The 19980-nt window shown below is 34.8% G+C and overlaps 1 protein-coding gene across 1 annotated transcript in view; it reads right to left on the reverse strand.

The window, feature by feature from the left end:
• Window positions 1-6106: 6106 nt before the first annotated feature.
• LOC103261615 (bifunctional heparan sulfate N-deacetylase/N-sulfotransferase 4) overlaps window positions 6107-19980 on the reverse strand; it is a 31707-nt gene continuing 17833 nt past the window's right edge. The window contains exons 4-8 of the mRNA XM_008059209.1: window positions 19205-19379; window positions 12488-12658; window positions 11385-11494; window positions 8069-8171; window positions 6107-6226 (exon numbers count right to left, since the gene is read on the reverse strand). Of these exons, the coding sequence (XP_008057400.1) occupies window positions 6107-6226; window positions 8069-8171; window positions 11385-11494; window positions 12488-12658; window positions 19205-19379 (679 nt within the window). The remainder of the gene's footprint in view (window positions 6227-8068; window positions 8172-11384; window positions 11495-12487; window positions 12659-19204; window positions 19380-19980) is intronic.

Consider the following 19980-nt stretch of genomic DNA (forward strand, 5'->3'; position numbering starts at 1 on the left):
GAGACGTAAAGTTAGGTCTTAAATATTATGCCTTGACAGACTTAGAATAGTCTAGCCATAGGTTCCTTTTTCCACTCTTTTCCTGTAGATCAGGTTTTCTAGCCAAAAATTGTCCTGACCAGATGGACCAAGTACAATTCCTGCTTGTCCCTGAATAATGGGTTTTGGTTCTCTGCCAACCTGAAGAATTCAGATCAATCATATCTTCCTGTGGGAACTAAGATGGAAAGCACTCTCTTGATACTCTGAAACCTGCCTCCCATAGCCCGTGGTTGTTCACTCTGTTCCCAAATAGAACCTCCCTCGTAATCCTGCAAGACATGTGAACTTCTCCCTGGACTGTGAGTACAGGTGACTAATGAACTACTTTTGATCTTATCTGCCCTGTGTTGGGTACTTTGTGTTCAGCCTTCTCTAATTCTGGGAGGGAAATCCTCTACAACCAATGGTGGGAAAAGAGGAGATAGAAACAAGTTGATGTGGAGAGTAGAGGTTAGCGCTGTGCTGTCCTGTATAGCAGCCTTTAGCCACATTTGACTACTGAACACTTAAAATGTGGTACCACGTCCAATTTGTTATGTACTGTAAGGGCAAAATAAAAATTGGATTTTGAAGACTCAGTATTAGCAAAAGAATGTAAATATTTCCGCAATAATTTTATATTGATGCAATATTTCAAATATATCATATAACATAAAGTATTAAAATTAGTTTTTAAAAATAGCTTTTTAAAATGGTTACCTGAAAACTCAAAACTGCATATATGGCTTCCATTTGTAATTCACATTATAATTCTACTGTAACAACACTAGTTTAGTGAAAGCTAGTCAGGAAAGAGTAAGCATAACTTGGGGACATGGAAGAGAGATATTCCTAAAAGGGAAGAGAGCGGTCCCTAAAAGGACTAAAAACTTGCTCTGATTGGATGTAGTCATTACAAAGCAAGAGAATTGAGGAGGAGAAGAGACTTTACCTGGAAAGTGGATGAGTTATTTTGGGTGTGTTCATTTGAAATGTTAGGCAGATATTTAAAGGAACAGTGTGAGGTGGGTAATAGGTCTCAAATTTATGAATACATTTGAAACTGAAGATACAGATTTGGAAGTCATTAGTTCTGGCATCTAAAGTCATCAGTAAGATTTCTAGAGTTGGAATTAGAGCAAAATGAGAAGACTGATGATATTTGTTAAAATAGGAAACATGATTAAATAAATTGGTTCTGCTCAACACATTTCAGTATAGTTCAATAAGCTTTTATTGGTTACCTACTTTGTGCCAGGCTTTGGCGATATATGAGACTTTAGACATATTAAAAACAATACATGGTTTTGAATGAAAATTAATTACTTATATAAATATCTTATTTCAAGCCTGACATATTGTGTGTTTTCAATTCTAAAAATGAAGAAAACAATGCTTGATATTAATAAATATAAAAGGAAATATATTTAAATATAATGCATTACTTTTATTTGTGCAAAGAAGATCTTGCGAAGAATTCCAATAAATTTTTTGGTAATTTTTAAAGCTATCTAGAAATCAATAATACTGATTCTTTATTATATATGTGTATGCTTCCATTATGTATGCCTTCATATGAGATGATGAGAATTTCCCATTTTGACCAAATAAGAATATATGCTTAAAACGTCTATGTTTTATTATTGAACGGAGCAGAAAAAAACATATTTTTGTTCGATGAATGAAGAGAGAATGATTTGGATATTACATGATATTTTCATAATTAATATATTGCAGCACAACTATATCAGGCATTGTGCTAAGTTATTTAAATATATTCTCACTTAAAGCCTACAAAAACCCAGTGAGCAATTACCTTGCTGTCTCTTATTTTACAGAAGAGGAAACTGTGGGTCAGGGAAGTTGCACAAGTTGTTCAAAGCCACACAGCTAGTGAGAGGTAGATCTGGGATGAGAATTCGAATATCCTATCCCATTCTCATAACTTTGGGTTATCAATAAATGTTTGAAATTCAGGGAATATATATAAATTGAACAAAGGTAAAGGAAAGAAAATGAATCAGTTCTCAGTTAAAGCTTTGGATTTTAGAGGAGAAACAACATGACTCCAGAGGCTATATCTTTAATCTCAAGAGGCTAGACCCAATGATACGTCATGGATGTACCACAGCAGCTATTTTAACAGTTTTAGTAAATACAGAGTTCTTTTTCTGCTTTCTGCATCCACCTCACTGGCTCACACAGAATAGATAATTTGAGTGATCAAAACCTTGTTGAAGTTTCTCAGACACCACATATCTGCATATGCATTTGCATATACACATATATATATTGTATACACATATATATATTGTATACACATATATATATGTATATATATACATTCATGGCTAAGCTGTGTTCCTATAGTTGAAAAAAATCCTACTTGCAAGACTAATAGATTTCTTTCTTTTTGAAATCATTGGTCAGCATTCTTTTTGAGGTACAAACATTAAACTAATAATTGATGTTTTCTAGGCACCAGAAACCAAGCTTTTAATATATTATTCCACTACACATTTGTTATGTTGTCTATAATTAGAAATAAATCAGTACCCATGATTAGTGTGTCACATTACATTGAAATAGTAAAATAAAAGAACACAAAACTACATAGGGCAAGTGTAAAATGGACTTGTTAAAAATAAAACATATAAAATGTTTAGGCTTTAAAGCTATTTGCTAAGAAAAACAGTGATAAAAAGAGTATAAATTTTTCTCACTAGCATTCTTCCTTGTTGCCTATTTAATGCTCTTTGGATTATTATTAAATACAAACAAAATTCAGTTTTAAATGAGTTTTTGATATACTTTTTAGAAACTGTTACTTGATAAACAAATACATTTTGATGAAGACTTACAACCAAATATTGTTTCTACCTTTATCAATGTGAAGTAATCAATACTTGTATTTATAAGTTAGGCAACAAGAGTAAAGAAAAGATGGAAAGGAGAAGAAATTAGCTTTCTTAAAGGTTTTAGGAAATTCTTTAAAATGAAAAAAATGTCATTCAAGATGACAAAAAGGATGTGTAGCATTCGAAGCTATTTATTATTTTATAACAATGATTTATTCCTTTCAGAAATATTTTTTTACTTTATGACTCACCATGTGGCATTTATTGTGGCTTTTGTCAACCTACTGTCTTTGTATATATGTACTAACTATTGAAGAGAACAACTTGGCACCTTGTTTGGGAGATTCATTTACTACTTGTTTCATCGCTTTACCTAATGTTTGTGTTGCCTCACATTCATTGGTGGAAATTAAAAGAAATTTTAAGCTAACAGTCTTACTTTTTTTTTATGAACTAAAAATTTCTATTTCTCTAACTGCATTGTAATTACTTCTGAATGACTTAAATGAAATTAATAACTGCTAGCAAATATATATACATATATATAAAATTCAAGACCATGAGATAAAATGTATTCACATTTTTAAAGAATAACATATGTTAAATCTTGAGTCCATAATTCTGAAGTATCCAGTAGGTAAAATTGGAAAAAGCAAAATATTTTTTAAAACTTAACTTTTTCCTGATGTATCATAATCTCACAGCTTAGAGTTCCTTTGAGCAGTTTATTACAAACAAAAAAATCATAAATAAATTATGTATATTTTTATCACCAAACTTAAGAAAAAATGTATACACTGACTAAAATAACCAAATAAAAAAGATTAGTTTGACAGAAATTCTTTTAAACTAACACTATATACATTATTTTGAAAAAATTTTAAAAATGCAGAAAATGAGTTACATTTTCAAACACTTGGCGATGAGTTAGAGAACATTGGATTGTGTAAATTTTATTTGACATGAAAAAATGTTTCCTCCATTCTATAATTGTTACTTTATTCCATTTGAAAAAAAAGTTAAGCTCTATTTTCACAAATAATTAGAATATAAACTGGAAGAAACTAGTGAACAAGGCAATCAAATATTTGATCCCTAAATACAATTACTGTGATTTTTGTGTGCTTAATGGAATGCTGTGAAGCACATGCTCACCTAAGTAACAACAAAGTTGGGAATTTGAGTATCATAGCTAACAGAAAGGTACAAGAAAAGTAATTGTGATTTATACTAACTCATATCCAAGAAAAATCCTACATTTCTTGAGAAAGATCAAGAGCCTCTTGATATAATGAGAATTATAACAGGAAAACAAAGATCTTAGTGAAGTATAAATGCAAAACTAGATTCTGAAATAAAGTATGTAAAAAATCTTGTTTTTCTTTCAGAACATTCAATTTTGGCTTGCTTGCTTAAAACATCAAAAAACAAACAGAAACCCAGATCTTCAGTTTGCTATTAAATTATTGCAAGCATAATTTCTCAAATTATAGGAGAAAGTAGTATTATCTACAGTCTATAGAAAAATTACTCTGGAGGAAGAATGGATTTATGAGTAATGTTACCAAAGTCAGTTTGATTTACTGTTCTGTTGAAATTTTACCTTCATATATCACTGAAAAGTTTAACAAAGTATTAATATACCATATTGACAAATGGAATAAAAATCCAACTAGCATGACAATAACCTCCAAATAAAAGAGGAACCAATAACTCTAAAACAGAAAGAGCATCACATCTCTAGAAATTAATATTTGGATAGCATGATTTAAAAATTGAGTTTAAACTAGATAATTGGTGATATTTGAAGAGGTAAATTTTATATTATATATATATATTTAAATAGGCATTAGAAACATAATCTTCTACAATAGTAGATTTACTGGTATATATGAAAAATCCATGCCTTAAAAAGATTGACATATGCTACAGAGAAGGCACACTGCCTCACTATATATGCAGACACATCTTGGTGTTGTCATTCTATGTTTTATCAATAAAGTTTTTTTTCTAACTTAGATATTGAAAAATATATAAATACTACAGCATTGACTAAATCTAATCTAGGAAATACCTAGATTTTTAGTATGGTAAGATTCTGAACCCACTTAAAGATGCCCTTAGCCATAATAGTGATATTATGCAGATTCACACTCTCTTTCCTTTTCCCCAAAACTCTAGCAGATTTTGTTGGGATCATAAGTCAAATTCACTGTGAATGGCATGTCCTGCTAGATAAAACAGTAATATCAGTGAATAGGAAACTTTTCAGATTGTCCCCTCAGGCAAGAGGAAAACAAACAAAAACATGGGAGGCTATAACTACAACTTCTTCAGCAAGTCGAGGGGATTCATAAGGAGGAATAACAACAGAAGAAAATATATGTGGGTTAAATATAATAAAGACTAATTATTCAAAAATAAGGATATGAGATTATATAGCTTCTTCTCATAAAAAAGGAAAATTGCATTTAAATTCTGAATGGGAAAATGTTAGCCCTTAATTCAGATGTGTAACTACTAAACTCATCTCCAGATACCTCAGTCCTTGTCTTTTCCTCAACTTTTTTTTTTTTTTTTTTTTGAGTCGGAGTCTCACTCTGTCGCCCAGACTGGAGTGCAGTGGCTGCTCCCAGCCACCGCAGCCTCGACCTGCCGGGCTCCAGCAATCCTTCCACCTAAGCCTTCCAAGCAGCTGGAACTACAGGCGCGCGCTGCCACACGCGGCTAATTTTTGATTTATTGTAGAGATGAGGTCTCGCCAAGTTGCCCGGGCGGGTCTCGAACCCGTGGGCTTAGGCAATCCACTCACCTCGGCCTCTCAAAGCACTGGGATTACAGGCTGAGCCACTGAGCCCGGCTTCCTCAACATTTTAATCGGTCACTTGTGCATAATCTGGATTTTCAGTCATACATGGAGTTTCTGAAACCTTATGGTTAACAGAGAAACTGGGCTGTGTTATGATCCCCACACTAGAAACTGAAAAATGCCACAAACCCCCACAGTATTTCCCAAAAGCATACACAGGAATTGATGCTAGTAATTGTCAATGCGTGCATATATAACAATTTTCATTTTATGAAAAAAGATTGAAGGACATTTATTCACATAGATCTCTGTTGACAATCACAAGTGCATTAAGGGAATAAAAGTTGTAGGGGTATTTTTTGTTTTAATTAAATAGTAAAAGTAAGTATCTTGAGAGCCTTGGTTCTTGTCTCCAGTGCTATCTCACTTTCTGCAGCTCCTGTCTCAGCCATGACGGCAGAGGCTGCCCCAGTCTGTGTAGCAGTTTGGACAGTTCCACATTATGATCTCGGTAGTAATTAGAGAGAAAAGTTCTAGACTGGAAAGCAAAAAGAAAAAGAAGAGTTGAAAGAAGGTATTAGTTTCATAAAATAGGATTATATCATCTACATTTCCTACAAAATTCTATTACAATGTGGGTGTCTACAAAATATTTGTCTTTTGTATTTTTCCTTAAGTATCAGTTATTTTTACCTTTTGAAAAGATTTGGTAACCGTGTAGCTGTAAAATAAAAATAGATACAGGCATATCCTATGTGGCTTACCTGCCATTACAACATATATTTATTGCGGGATTTATGAAGTCTACACAGAAAGAGAAATTGATGATAGGAGTATAATACTAGAGACAAATGAGGTAGAGACCTCACAGGGAACCAAATCTGCAGAAATGCGCCAGATAAAAATCATACATATCCTTTAAAAATTGGCCCATAGGATAAAAATGAAAAGTGAACATAAAATAATCTAAACACTTAAAGTCATGATTCCAAAAAAATAGTTTGCAATGTCACACAAAAATTTCCTATATTTATTTAAGACTAAAATAGATCTTTTAATCATTAAGAATTTTCTGTTTCAAAAATATTATAAGATTTCTGAAGCTTGATTTTTAAAAAATAATTCTTATATGTCTAGTCAAGTTGTAGAGCTTTATTAGATAAATGCTTAAAAATTATAAAATATATCAATGATTCTAGATTTATGTTTATTTTTTATTTCCACAGATTTCTGAAAAACAGAACATTTATAATTGAGCTCTCTTTCTTGATGCTGCTTACCTCATATTATAACCCAATTACCATAATTCTATCTCTTTAATAAAATTAGAGATTAATACTTTCCCTGTGCAGGAATAGGTAACAGTGACTCATACATTGTTTTCCATCTGGTCAAAGTTCCATCATCTCTCTTAAGTGCTCCTCAATATTATAACACAAATAGGTCTTTTCTTCATAAAACTCCCTTAGCAACTTTTGTGTATACTGTGGAAATGGATTTAAGACAACTACATTTCATGTTGGACTATTCACCAGGTATTTCATTATGTTACTTCCCTTAAACCAGATTGTAAACACTTCAATTTTGGAATAAGATGTTTATAGTAGTAGTGGGAACACTACATTGATTTCTTGGCAGATTAAAGTGATTTCTGAAGCTCTTTTAAAATTATTGAGTTCAAAGGTGTAGTTTAAGGACCTTCTGGTACTTCTATTTCCATAGTAACATGAATTACTTGTTTCATCCCTTTGCCCACTTTGCCATAGGAGAAATACTTATGAGAGGCTGGCTGAGCTGATTACTGGCTGGTTTCCCAACACTAGTCTACGACATAAGGCATTTCTCTCCATATTCTTACATTTACTGAGATAGTTTTCTGCCTTTTCATAGTCTAGTTTGGCATTGTTTTGTCCATCCCATTATAAGTCAGTGACCATAACTAATTTGTTTGTCTTAAAACAAATCTGGGTTCATAATTGTTTTATTCTTGTAGTCACCACTGCTTTTCTCAGTACCATGCATGGTATCAGCATTGAAGGTATGTGCTGAATAAATAATAATAATACTTTATTTTATAAATATAAATTACATGTTTAATAAAAATTTACTTAAGTGCTTCATACATTTGGAAAGGAGTTACTTTTCAATGGGTATTTATGTTTTAATTGCATTGAAACAGCAGTTTCTAGAGAGATATATTAATCCTTTGGATCTGTGTCTGTATCTATCTGTATCATCTATCTATATCATCTTCTAAATACTTACAAATATTAATTGCAAAGAAAGAGCAGAGAAAGGAAGCAAGTTTCTTATTACTAATTTTGAAGCTGCTATATGCACAGATTTTGCCAGAGTAAGTCAAAGATTAAGAAAATATTACCTCTGGATCCATGGGTGGATATTTTCTGCCTTTGCTTTTTCCAAGGCATTTGGTCTTTCCTCCTTCCAGTAGTTGACACCAAAAACCCTTTTGGGGATCAAAGCTACAATAGATAAATATATAATCATTATGAATTGTACACAGAATTTTCAGTGAGAGAGCCTTACCTATGGATAAAGAAAATATACTTTTGTATGTCCATTGGTTTGAATCAATTCAACTCATTTCTAAGATATTACTTATGAATGTGATTTCCCTGTCAAAATATATTAACAACGTTATGTAAATCATTGGACGCTATGCATTAAGGGGGTTGGGTGCAATGCAGTTGTACTTCTCTGAATAGAAACATAAATTATACCTTTCAATTGGGAAAAGTACTGTATCTTTTACAGTTCAAAATGTTTACACTTTTTTAGGATATTGGAAGTATAATAATAAAGCAGAAGATTAGACAAGTCCTTATTTCTTTTGTTGAAGGCAGATGATCTGTTGGATAATTCAGGTTGCTATCCTCAAAGAAAATTCTAATGTTTTACTTTAACAGCTGCACTGAGTTACTAAAGAAAGGCTGTGTGATCTCATTGTTTTATTAAAAGCCAAATGTGTGAGAATTATTGTTTAGGACTAAGAAGATAAGAAAAATGAAAGAATGAACTAAATAAGAAGGAAAATTTTAAATTCATTGCTATGGGATTGCTGCATGCATAAAACATTGGAAAGGCTTGCACTCTGTTTTACTCAGCAGATGTTTTAGAAGGATGAAGCATAATTGACTGGGATGTAAAGTTAATTAGTTGCAGAATATTTTGTTGCCCTGGGCCGATTCCTATAATACTGGTGCACCTGCAATTTGCCTCTGCACATATGTGAATTCATTTAAGGGGAGAAAGTTCTCTTCACAGTTCCCTGCCCAACCTATTATTGGAGACCTGATTCTCGCAGTCCAAGTTGTCCTAGTACATATTATCAATTAAAATTAAATACATCACTAGTTAAATGGATAAAAGGAAGACAGAGTCATTTCCAACCTGGACTTTTCAATCTACTCTTTGCCTATCACAGTCCTTTCTCTAGTTTTCATTAATTTCCCAAGAGGAAAAATAATTCCGCATGTTGTGTAAAATGAGATAGAGAAGTCGGCATAACGGTGCCCCTAAACATCATTTTCTGCCTCAGGATGAGAATATTTAACTGCATTAAGGTAAAATACAGTCCTGGAAACAAAGCCAAGATATTTATACACATGCTGAGAGCATCTCCTGTGCTCTCAGGTAGCGCAGAGGCCTCAGGATGGGCTGTGGTCTCCCCTTGCTCTCCATAGCAGCTGTTGTGAGGCAGAGCTTAATACAATCTGAGAAAGGAGAGCTATCCAGAATATTGAAAGTCATTTTTAAAGATAGCTTTGTCATAACCTTGAATCCACATTATTTTGCTGTCCTGAATTCATTTACTGCATTGGCAACTTTATATGACTTAAGTCTAACAAAGGACATTTATCCTTTCTAAGTTACATCAATTTGTTGTTTTATGGCTTTATTTTAGTGGGCATGAAATTGTGATATTAAGATGCAAAGGCTTTCTCAATACAACTATGAGACTACTTTTAGGACATGGGTTAGCTAGCATTTGAGAGTTTTTTATTCTACTGAACATGTCTATTGTTATTAATTTTTGTGGTGTGTGTGATATATTAAAAACCATAAATTTTGTACTTGTTTGTAATCTCTCCTTCAAAAATATGATTTTACAGGTTTAATAAACTGTAAGTGACTTTGTAGTGAACTGGATAAAAACATTATCTAAACTACTGCTGAGAGACCAGAGAAGATAAGCTAACATCAGTAACTATTAATACAAAGCATATTGTAGGATGCTTTGTCTACTTAATTAACAGGGATATGTCTCATGTTGTTGTTATTTCCATGTGTAGGTAAAAACTTCATTAGGGTTGTTTTAGTGGATAAGGAACAACCCAATCTGATTACTGCTTTTCCGGTCCCTCTGTTAGCCTCTCTAATTGTCTAATTGCTGATTCTAATCCGCTGTGAACTGGGAAATTATATAATCAAGCTTGTTAGAATTTTGTCTAAAATTTAACAGGCTTTATATCAGACCATGTGGAGGAGTCTTTTATGAGTAAAATACATGTCCTTTTAAGGCATATTTTGTGTGCTTGGAGGTTTTGTTTTTTGTTTGTTATTTTGTCTCTTTACATTTTTTCCTCCACTTTTAATTACCCAAATATTTTTCCAAGATGACAACAACAATATCTCCCATCCAACATTGTCTTCTACATAATGACTTTGCCCCTCCCCACCAAGAGGTGAGGTCTCATTTCTCTCCCCTGGGATTTTAACTGGCTTTAGTGAGTATTGAAACCAATAAAATGCAGTGCAAGTGATGCTGTGTGATTTGCAGGTCTAGGTCAAAAAGGCCACAGCTCTCTTGGATAACTTGACCCCGTGACTTATTCTCTCACTCTTGGAACCCAGTCACTATACTGTGAGAAAGCCACAACCCTGAGGAAGCCACATGGAGTCTTCAACCCACTGCTCTTAGCCTTCGAGCCACTCAGTTTAGGAGCCTGAGGTAAAAGGGAAGCCTTCAGATAATTTCAGTCCCCAGTCATTGAGTCATATCCGGATATTTGTCTTCCCAGTTGTGGCCCCACATATTATGAGCACTGACAAGATATCCAGGCTGTGTCCTAATTCCCAACCTACAAATTCCATGAACATAATAAAATAGATGACATCTATTTTATGGGTTTGGTGATGGTTTGTTACGCAACAATAGATAACTGGAACATTATACATGATTGTATTTGGTTATAAATAATTTAATAAAACAGAAAAAAATAATAAGTAAAATATGGAATAATTTAATAAATACAGAATAAAACATGAGCATGCTCCTTTCCCAATTCTGCCATAAAAACTACATTCATTTACAACCTGTAAATTACTTGGAAGAAGACGCTATAACTTTTTTCCCTTTGTAATCTAAATTTCTAGGACATTTCCTGCACAGAGGAGGCATGTAAAACATTTACTTAACCAAACTGATAATTGTGAAAAGCTCACAAAAAGGTAGAGTTTGCCATATTATAAGATAAACTTTGCAAAATAAAGTATTTCTGGTAATCAAAAGATAGCCACTACATGAGTAATGTGGATATTCCTTTGGCTGCTTTTGAGTAGCATAATGATGTATAAATTTATAGCTAGTGTTAATTATGTTATATGCATGCCTACCAGTGATGATTTATGATAGCAAATACTGGAAATGCAATCAAGTATGAGAATAGACTCACGTTAGTGCTTCAGAGTAGTTATAATGAGGTGTCACTCCCAGAAACTTCTGAACTTCATCCATCACGGTAGCTGGGTCAGCTCTCAACTGCTGTCCATCAATAATTAGCAACTGTAAAGTCAAAAATAGTCACTTTATGAAGAACAAAACTAAATTGAATAGACTGAGCTGTCTCCCTTGACCTGGTATAGCATTAATAAATTAGGTCAGTGTAAATAGGAAGCAAATATGCACTACTTAGAATACAATTTTTAATGCTTATTATTCTTGTGTCCTTTCAAATAAATAATAATTAAAGTTTCCCACAGGTATCATTTCTTGTGAATGATTGTGTTATAGCCCTTAGCTTACTTTTCTGTAAATCAGAAAAAATAACACTTTCTTGATTTAGTAGAAACACAATTCTCCATCTGTAGTGTAACTGAATAATTATCCAGTCTACCAAATTTCCATATGTTAACCTGGGAGCCAAGGGCTTAGAAATAGTGTTTATCCTCTTGAAAATCACCCACCTCAACTTACAAACCAAGACAGGAGGCAGGAGGGAAATGTTTTATTGGCCTTAGATATTAGAACTGTCAGAAGAATGTTGAAAAAAGGCTAAAGCTCACCTGCTGGGACTTTAATTGTTCTCTGAGCTGAAATGCAGAGTACAAAGGATATTGGAGCTTTTTTCAAACTCTTATTTCATGTCCTATGCCATGTTCCTGGAGTTGTTATAATGCTTCCACTTCACATTTTTGCAGTCTAAATCAGGACCACCTTTTTCTTTCCTTATAAGGGTCCCACAAAACAGACAACACGCAGGTATCTGCACTTGGTGTTCCATAAAGTTATTGTCTAACTCACTACTCTACTAGTAGTTGAGAATTGTTGCCTGTGAATGACATGATGTCTCCTATGTGAGGATTTATCACTTTGAGGACAGATATAACAATTTAATATTTTTAATGAGATTAAAAATGTAAAAATGCACATTTCATCCTTACTTATTGTCTCTGATTATAAATCACTACCTGTGGCAATGTTAATTCACGTTTTCTGTTTGTCAGTGCAACAAAATCATGGTATAATATACAGAAAAATATAATCTGAGAACATTACCTGTGAAGTAGCAAAGTAAGTTAGCCATCTTTCTATGTGGACTGCATACCAACCAGGTACTAAGCATCTTCTCTGCAAAGTTTTTAAGTCTGATGGGGCCCAATGTCCGGTTGTAATAACTTCATAGAAATTAAACCTCAGGGCAGCTGGATCTTCATGTGATCGTTGGTGCTTTAACAAGAAAATCGATTGTAAACTTAGTTTTTAAAAAAATGCCTGGTTGTGTGTGTGGGTGGATGTGTGTGGATGTCCACATGCCTGTGGGTAATTGAAATGTGTATGTGCATCTCATTCATTTCCCCAAACAATAAAAATTGATTATTTTAGAATGAAAATATGGTAAAAATTGCTTATATTGCAACAGGTATTTTCCATATGGCTTCTTTTAAAGTGTTTTAAAGTATAGGCCTTCACTATATATCAAATGGCATGCAGATAAGCTTGTGGTTATCTTCATTTCTAAAATGTTTAGGTTAAAGGCAGAGACAGAGTGCCAGAGTTTTCTTCATGGATCTGATTAAAAGTGAAAAGAAGTCAGGGACCAGATAAATCAAGTCTGATGAAAAGAGATTTAGATGGGTAAGAGTAGGCTTACATGTTACTAGGCCCATTGTTTCATTACAGTCACTCCTGCAGACGCCAACCTTTCGCCAGCATCCCTGTGTAGGAGGTGCTGTGGGTACTAAGAAAGTTCATATCTGTTCCTTTTTTTTTTTTTTTTGAGTTGGAGTCTCACTCTGTTGCCCAGACTGGAGTGCAGTGGCCGCTCCCGGCCACCGCAAACTTGACCTGCTGGGCTCTGGCGATCCTTCCGCCTCAGCCTTCCAAGTAGCCAGAATTATAGGCATGCGCTACCACGCCCGGCTGATTTTTTGATGTATTGTAGAGATGAGGTCTCGCCTGCCCAGGCGGGTCTCGAACCCGCGGGCTCAGGCAATCTACTCACCTCAGCCTCCCAAAGGCACAGGATTACAGGCTGAGCCACCGAGCCCGGCTACATATCTGTTTCTAATGCTTGTTTAGGTATCACGTTCATGCTGATGTCACCCACAGTCCTTTCCTTTTGCTTTTTCCTGGGTTTCTACCTAAACCTGCTAATTCTCAAATACTGCTTCAATCCTGCTTTTTAATACTAAATCCTCTGAGTCCTTCACACCAAATCATCATTGGTCAAGCAGGAAAGAGCCCAGCTCAATGATAAATTTAGTAGCCAATACAACTTCACAAGCATTTACTAAGTTTCTTTCTAAAACAAAGATCTGAGACAGATTCTAGAGATAAAAAGATATAAGTAAGACATAATCACTATTTTCAAAGAAATCAAATCTAATGTGGGAGACAATAGATCAATCGATTGTAATAGAGTCGTATATTTGAATAGAGGTAGAAGTTACCTCCTGTGACAGACCCATAAATGATTGAGTGAAGGTGGATGAGCTGTGTGTAGAAAAGTATTGCATGAAATCTAAGTTAACTTGAATAAAATTCAGTACTAAAATCTAGTATAGGGTGAGGGCAGAAGTAGACTGGCACCTGTTACAACTGTGTAACAAAAGGCCTTTTGTGTGAGTGATGAGCCTCACATATGAGTTAGAAGAAAAATAACTAGAAAAGTAAAGAGGATTAGGAGTTGGGGAATGGCTACAGAGTAACCAGTAAGTGGCAGAAACTTTTGAAGTCCTCTCATTATTCTATGTTTATGACATGGGCAAACACATTGAAAGAATCCCCCCACCAAAAAAAAGTCACTGAAGTCAAATGCAGCCTCTCACAAGAACGTTAGCTGGGGCACTGATGCTGATGGGTTCCTAGAACACTTACCTAGTAAGAGAAGCCTGTACTACAAGGGGCCAGCCCTCCAAAAGATAATTCTGGGTGTTTTGGGGTCTCCCCTAATATATGTATATTTAATGCCTATAGAACTGAATAACAAGGTAAATAAGACTAAAAGGAAATATTTAATGAGTGTAGTGAGATTAGTAATTTTTATGTTTTCTTCCTTATTTTTCTGCCACTGTAATTTCTTGCATGTATATGTACTTATGCTGAGAATATAGAGATTTACTCATTTAGTCAGCAAAATGTGTAGAGATTATATAATTTGAATAAAGAATGGGAAACATAATATGTGAATATTTAATACAGTCATGCTAACATTTCTATTTTAGGCAGTGAACATATGAAACTGGGCTTAATCTGTTTTATACTGACTTACACTAGCTTAGCACCAACTTTTCTTTATATTCCTGCAGCTAAGTAGATTAGCATAAAAATATGACCAGGAAGTCACAAAGGGACATATTTTATGGAAAAATACCACTATAGCTCCTTTGTGAGGTCGATTATACAAATGTGGGGTAGAAATTACAGTGGCAGGTGACATTTGTAGGAGTTTCTGAATTACACCTGCTGAGCTTTGGATTTATGGTATTTACTGACTAGACAGGACTAGCTAAGTAATAGGCTACATTATTTTGAAATGTGGAGCAGTTTGGGGTCCTACTTTCAGCAATACAGCAATAAAAAGTATTATCAGAAAAAATAATTCCTTTCAAACCTGTATGTATGTTCAAAGAATTTACTTTAAGAAGCAGGTCTTAAGAAGAAGAAGAATCTTTACCCACATCATAAAGATTCTCTTTTATTTAACTGGCTTAATCTGTGTGAAAAAAAAATTCATGTATATCTGTTCTAAGTGATGACCAAGTTTCCTGCTAGAAAAATGTTCAATGTTTCTCGCAAATATTTGAATGTACAACTTTTAATTAAGGTTTAACGTCTCAATGTTTTTGGTACACTTGTAAAAATAAGTTTATTTTGCTTTGCAATATGAGTTTTCATAAGGTGAGAAATAAATATTTGCACATCTTGTGGGAAATGCTGACTCATGGATTCTGTTGGTGATTTATGAATTTTGCTTCTAATCTGTGTTTCATTTGGCTCCCCAATTACTCACAATCCAATTGTGATGGCATGTTTTTCTGTCTGTCAGTATTTGTTTTCAATAATACATACTCATTTATTAAAAAAATTAAAACTCATAAGAATATGACCAGAAATTCACAAAAGGACAAATTTTATAGAAAAATAATACTATAGCTTCTCTGTGAGGTCCATTATAAAACAAATTTGGGGTGGAAATTACAGTGGCAGAAAAATAAGGAAGAAAACATAAAAATTACTTATCTTACTACACTCATTAAGGATTTCCTTTTAGTCTTATTTACGTTAGTATTAAATTCTAAAGGTATTAAATATGCACATATGAGGGGACACCCTAAAAACTCAGAATCATCTTTTGGAGGACTGGGCCCTTGTACAGGCTTCCTTTGCTAGGTAAGTGTTCTAGGAACCCATTGGCATCAGTGTCCCAGTTAATGGTGTTGTGAGAGGCTACATTCTGCTTCAGTGACTTTTTTTTTTGTTGAGATTTTTTCAATATGTTTGCTCATGTCATGATGGGTGATTTATGAGCCCACCTGACCACACTGTGCCGAGTGTTCAGTAGTTATGATAATAAATAGCATGAACCCCCGTGTTCCACCCTCTCTATTCACTCAATCTCCCCTGAGAGCCTTTTCCCCCCCTTGGATGAAAAAAGATCTTATAGGGAAGTGTTTTGCCAGTGTGGAAGAGGAGAACCAAAAAATAGAAAAAAAGCACTAAAAGGCATCAAAATTGACGAGGAACCCGCGGGCTCAGGCAATTCACTCACTCCAGCCTCCCAAAGGCGTGGGATTGCAGGCTGAGTCACCGAACCCGGCAGCATTTTCTTTAATTGTGTACATAGACATTAGCAACAGTAATTTTTGCATTGTGATTTTACCACTAATAAAAATGTTATCTTTATATCACATTATAGGTGTTTTAGATATATCAAAATGTTGTTTTAGATTCAATATTAGGACTTTTCATTTAACAATTTAATAAAGAAAACTTTGTTACTGATTGAAAATTTATTTTGATAATTATATTTCAATATAGCTGCTTCTTTTGTAATCCGATGTATTTACTTTTATGTTTTTAAAATATAAATTTGAAATGATGGCCATAGGCTTCAACAGACTGCTGGAAGACTCACAGATAAGAAAAGTGAAGATATTTAGAAATAGAAGGAGTGGCCGGGCTCGGTGGCTCAGCCTGTAATCCCGCGCCTTTGGGAGGCTGAGGTGAGTGGATGGCCTGAGCCCGCGGGTTCGAGACCCGCCTGGGCAGCGAGACCTCATCTCTACAATAAATCAAAAAATCAGCCGGGCGTGGTAGCGCGTGCCTGTAATTCCAGCTACTGGGAAGGCTGAGGCGGAAGGATCGCCGGAGCCCGGCAGGTCGAGGCTGCGGTGGTCAAGAGCGGCCACTGCACTCCAGTCTGGGCGACCGAGTGAGACTCCAACTGAAAAAAAAAAAAAAAAAAAAAAAAAGAAATAGAAGGAGTGCTTTCCCCAGTCCCACCATCTGAGCTATTTCCTGTAGCCAGTCTTTCCTGGGTCTTCACAGGATTGATTACCATTTCTTTCTTCTGGGACTTTAATGTCTCTTTTTCTTTGGAAATGTTCCACCTTAATTCAAATCACCACCACCACAGAGCACGTTTTCCTTGACTCCACCTTAGCTTGTACGTAGTAAGCTTCTGTCCTGTTTTTCTCCTTCAAAATCATAATTCTGGGTCTTTTGTAAGTGCTGCCGCTCTGTCTTCATCCCCATTGACTTATTCCTCTGCCTGACTTCGCTTTTTTCACTCTGTGGCTAAGAGCTCCATTGCCCTCCATGTCTTCCGTTTTGCCTAACGGTCTGACTTCTGAGCAACTGCTTGACACTGCTGTCACCCTTCTGTTTGGCAGCACTCCTTTCCCTTGGATTTGCTGTCACTACACTCCTGGAGTTTTTTTTTCTTCTATTCTGGCTGTATTTTCTTGTTTCTCTTGCTGCCTCATCCAACTTTGAACTTTTCATCTCTAAATTCTCTCCTTAGGTGATTATAACATTTTGTGGCTCTGGCATCACATCTCTGACCCTCAGATTTGTCTCCAGCCCAGGTCTCTCCCCAGAGTGCCAGTGGACTCTACTCTTTCTTTCAGTTATGGTAAGGTGCCATTTGTCATGATCATAACCCATGCGTTTTAGCCCTCTATCTCACACCCCACCCTGATACCTCCTGTATCCTTCTTCAGGGATTCTTTCATCATGGGAATATATGACCATTATCTAGTTGCCCAGATGGGGAATTTAATTCATCCTTGACGCTGCTTCTTCATCAAATTCTGCTGGTTTTAATCCCTAATCATCTCTTGATACTTACTCTTCACTCAATTTCTACTTACCATCTTTGTCTACACTCCCTCCACATGTCAGCAGAACTGTTCCAGTAGCCTCTAATTTAATTTCTCTGAATAGTCATTTGCCCTATTCCAACCCATTCTTCAAATACTGGATAATAATGTCTTCTAAAAGGAAACCTGAGGGTCACATCCCGGCTACTGTATTTCAATGACTTTCAACTGCTTGAAACCAGCAGTCACGAGGTTCTAGCCCCAGTGTACCTCTCAGCCTCATCTCACACAGGTCTTTCTACCTGGGGATTTTCCATAAACCACATGGAATTTCCTTTAGCTTTTTAAATGTGCTGTGGTTCTTTATACCCAATGCACTTTGCATGTGCTGTTTCCTCTTCCCCACCCACATTATATCCTGCTTTGATTAATAGCTGCTCATTCTTCAGTTTTGTCTTATGTTCGTTTTTCTAGAGAATACTTACATAATACCTTTACATACTTCCTTACAGCACATTCACAATGTCTAACTATGTATCTTTGTGATTAATTGATTAATATCCATCCACACATTGGAATAACACTGTTTAATGACTATTTTATTAATTAAACCATAGTTAAATGTTGTTGTAGGATATTTCATTTCTGCATGACACAAATCTATATTATTGGGCATTTACCTTTCCTCTTGTTGTTACTCTTATAGATGGTGCCACAAAGTACATAAATAGTTGTCCATCCCTTTGACGTTTTCCTCATATTCAATTCCAGAATAGGAATCATAGCACCAAAGGATCTTTAAATTCATTTTGGTAACTGTTACCAAAAGAGTTTTCAGGAACTATCCCAATTGTACCTTTTTTTGGAACGTTTAAGAACTTTTATCATCACTCTCTTGCCAGCATGGGAAAACATCACAATTTTTGTCAAGGTATTTAAAAAAGAGTATCATTTGGATTTATATTTTGTTGATACTTAATTGGGTTGAACATTTTTTTCAGATAAATTGTTGGGCAGCTGCATTTTTTGTGCATGATTGTTTAGCTGTGATGTTTTCTCATTTTGCTGTGATTATTTATTAACAATTTGAAGGAATTTCTTATAAAATAAGGACACGAAGCCATTTGCATGTTTTTGTTAAAGATGCTGTAGATACTGACTTTTAATTTTGTTAATTTTGGATAGATCAACATTTTACATGTTTATATGGTTTGGGTAATCTTTTAATTCTTTAATGTGTGCTATTTCCTTATTATCTTATGCTTGAAAGTCCTTGCCCAACTTGTTATGAGCTAAATATTCATATATTATTACTCATGGATTTTTTGAGGGAGTTAAGTGTTCCTGTACTTGACTCTTCAATGTTTGTGGGCTCCCCTTTGGTGATTCACCATTGCTTATATTCAAACTACTACCAAATACTTTTAGAATAATTTTTTACTGCTCATACCTGGTACCATGAGTAAGCTCTGTCTGAGGGGTCAATGAGGATGGTGATGATTTTGGCTTTGGGGAGGAGAGATGCAGCTCGCTTGGGAGCTTCCTCTGAATGGAAGTAATTAGCACTCTTTTCAAACAGAAAGTCATTTGTAATGTTGGATGGTGTAGGAAAAAAGTCCATATACCTGAAGGTAGAGAAAGGCAATTAATTAATCTGGGTTTTTTTCCACACACTGAACATAAAATAATTTGAACATTTTTATACTCATTTATACCGATTTCTAATTATTGTGATGTTTTAGTTTAAATTGTAAATATTCCATATATCTAGAATGTGAAAACAATACAATATATTACTTTAAATAAATGGCCCATTTTGTGCAGGGAAGGAGTGAGATGAAATAGGTAGGCTGATGAGGAACAAAGGGAAAATACAGTAGATTTGGGCTGATGTTCTATGCCGTCAAAAATCAAATCCAGAAATAGGAAGTTGGTCCCTGGCAAATAGCAAACTGCACCATCCTGTTTAGCTGATATTTTAAAATAGTAAGTTTATGTTTGCAAATTTGGATGCAGAAGTTCCTAAGGTGAGATTAAATTTCACAAACCAGACAAACCAGAAAGATGTGTAAGTTAGAAGAACTATAAAACACCAAATGTTTTAGAGCATAGCTGTTCTCCTCCTTCTTAACTTCTGCATAATTTTTAGTATATGTAGCAATGTGAACACATTACAGTCTATCTAGGGTAATTAAGGGAATATTTCCTGCCAGTTGATCCTGTGGT

Source organism: Carlito syrichta, unplaced genomic scaffold (genome assembly GCF_000164805.1).
Source record: "Carlito syrichta isolate Samal-C Ts95f unplaced genomic scaffold, Tarsius_syrichta-2.0.1 Scaffold303838, whole genome shotgun sequence".
NCBI classification, from domain to species: domain Eukaryota; kingdom Metazoa; phylum Chordata; class Mammalia; order Primates; family Tarsiidae; genus Carlito; species Carlito syrichta.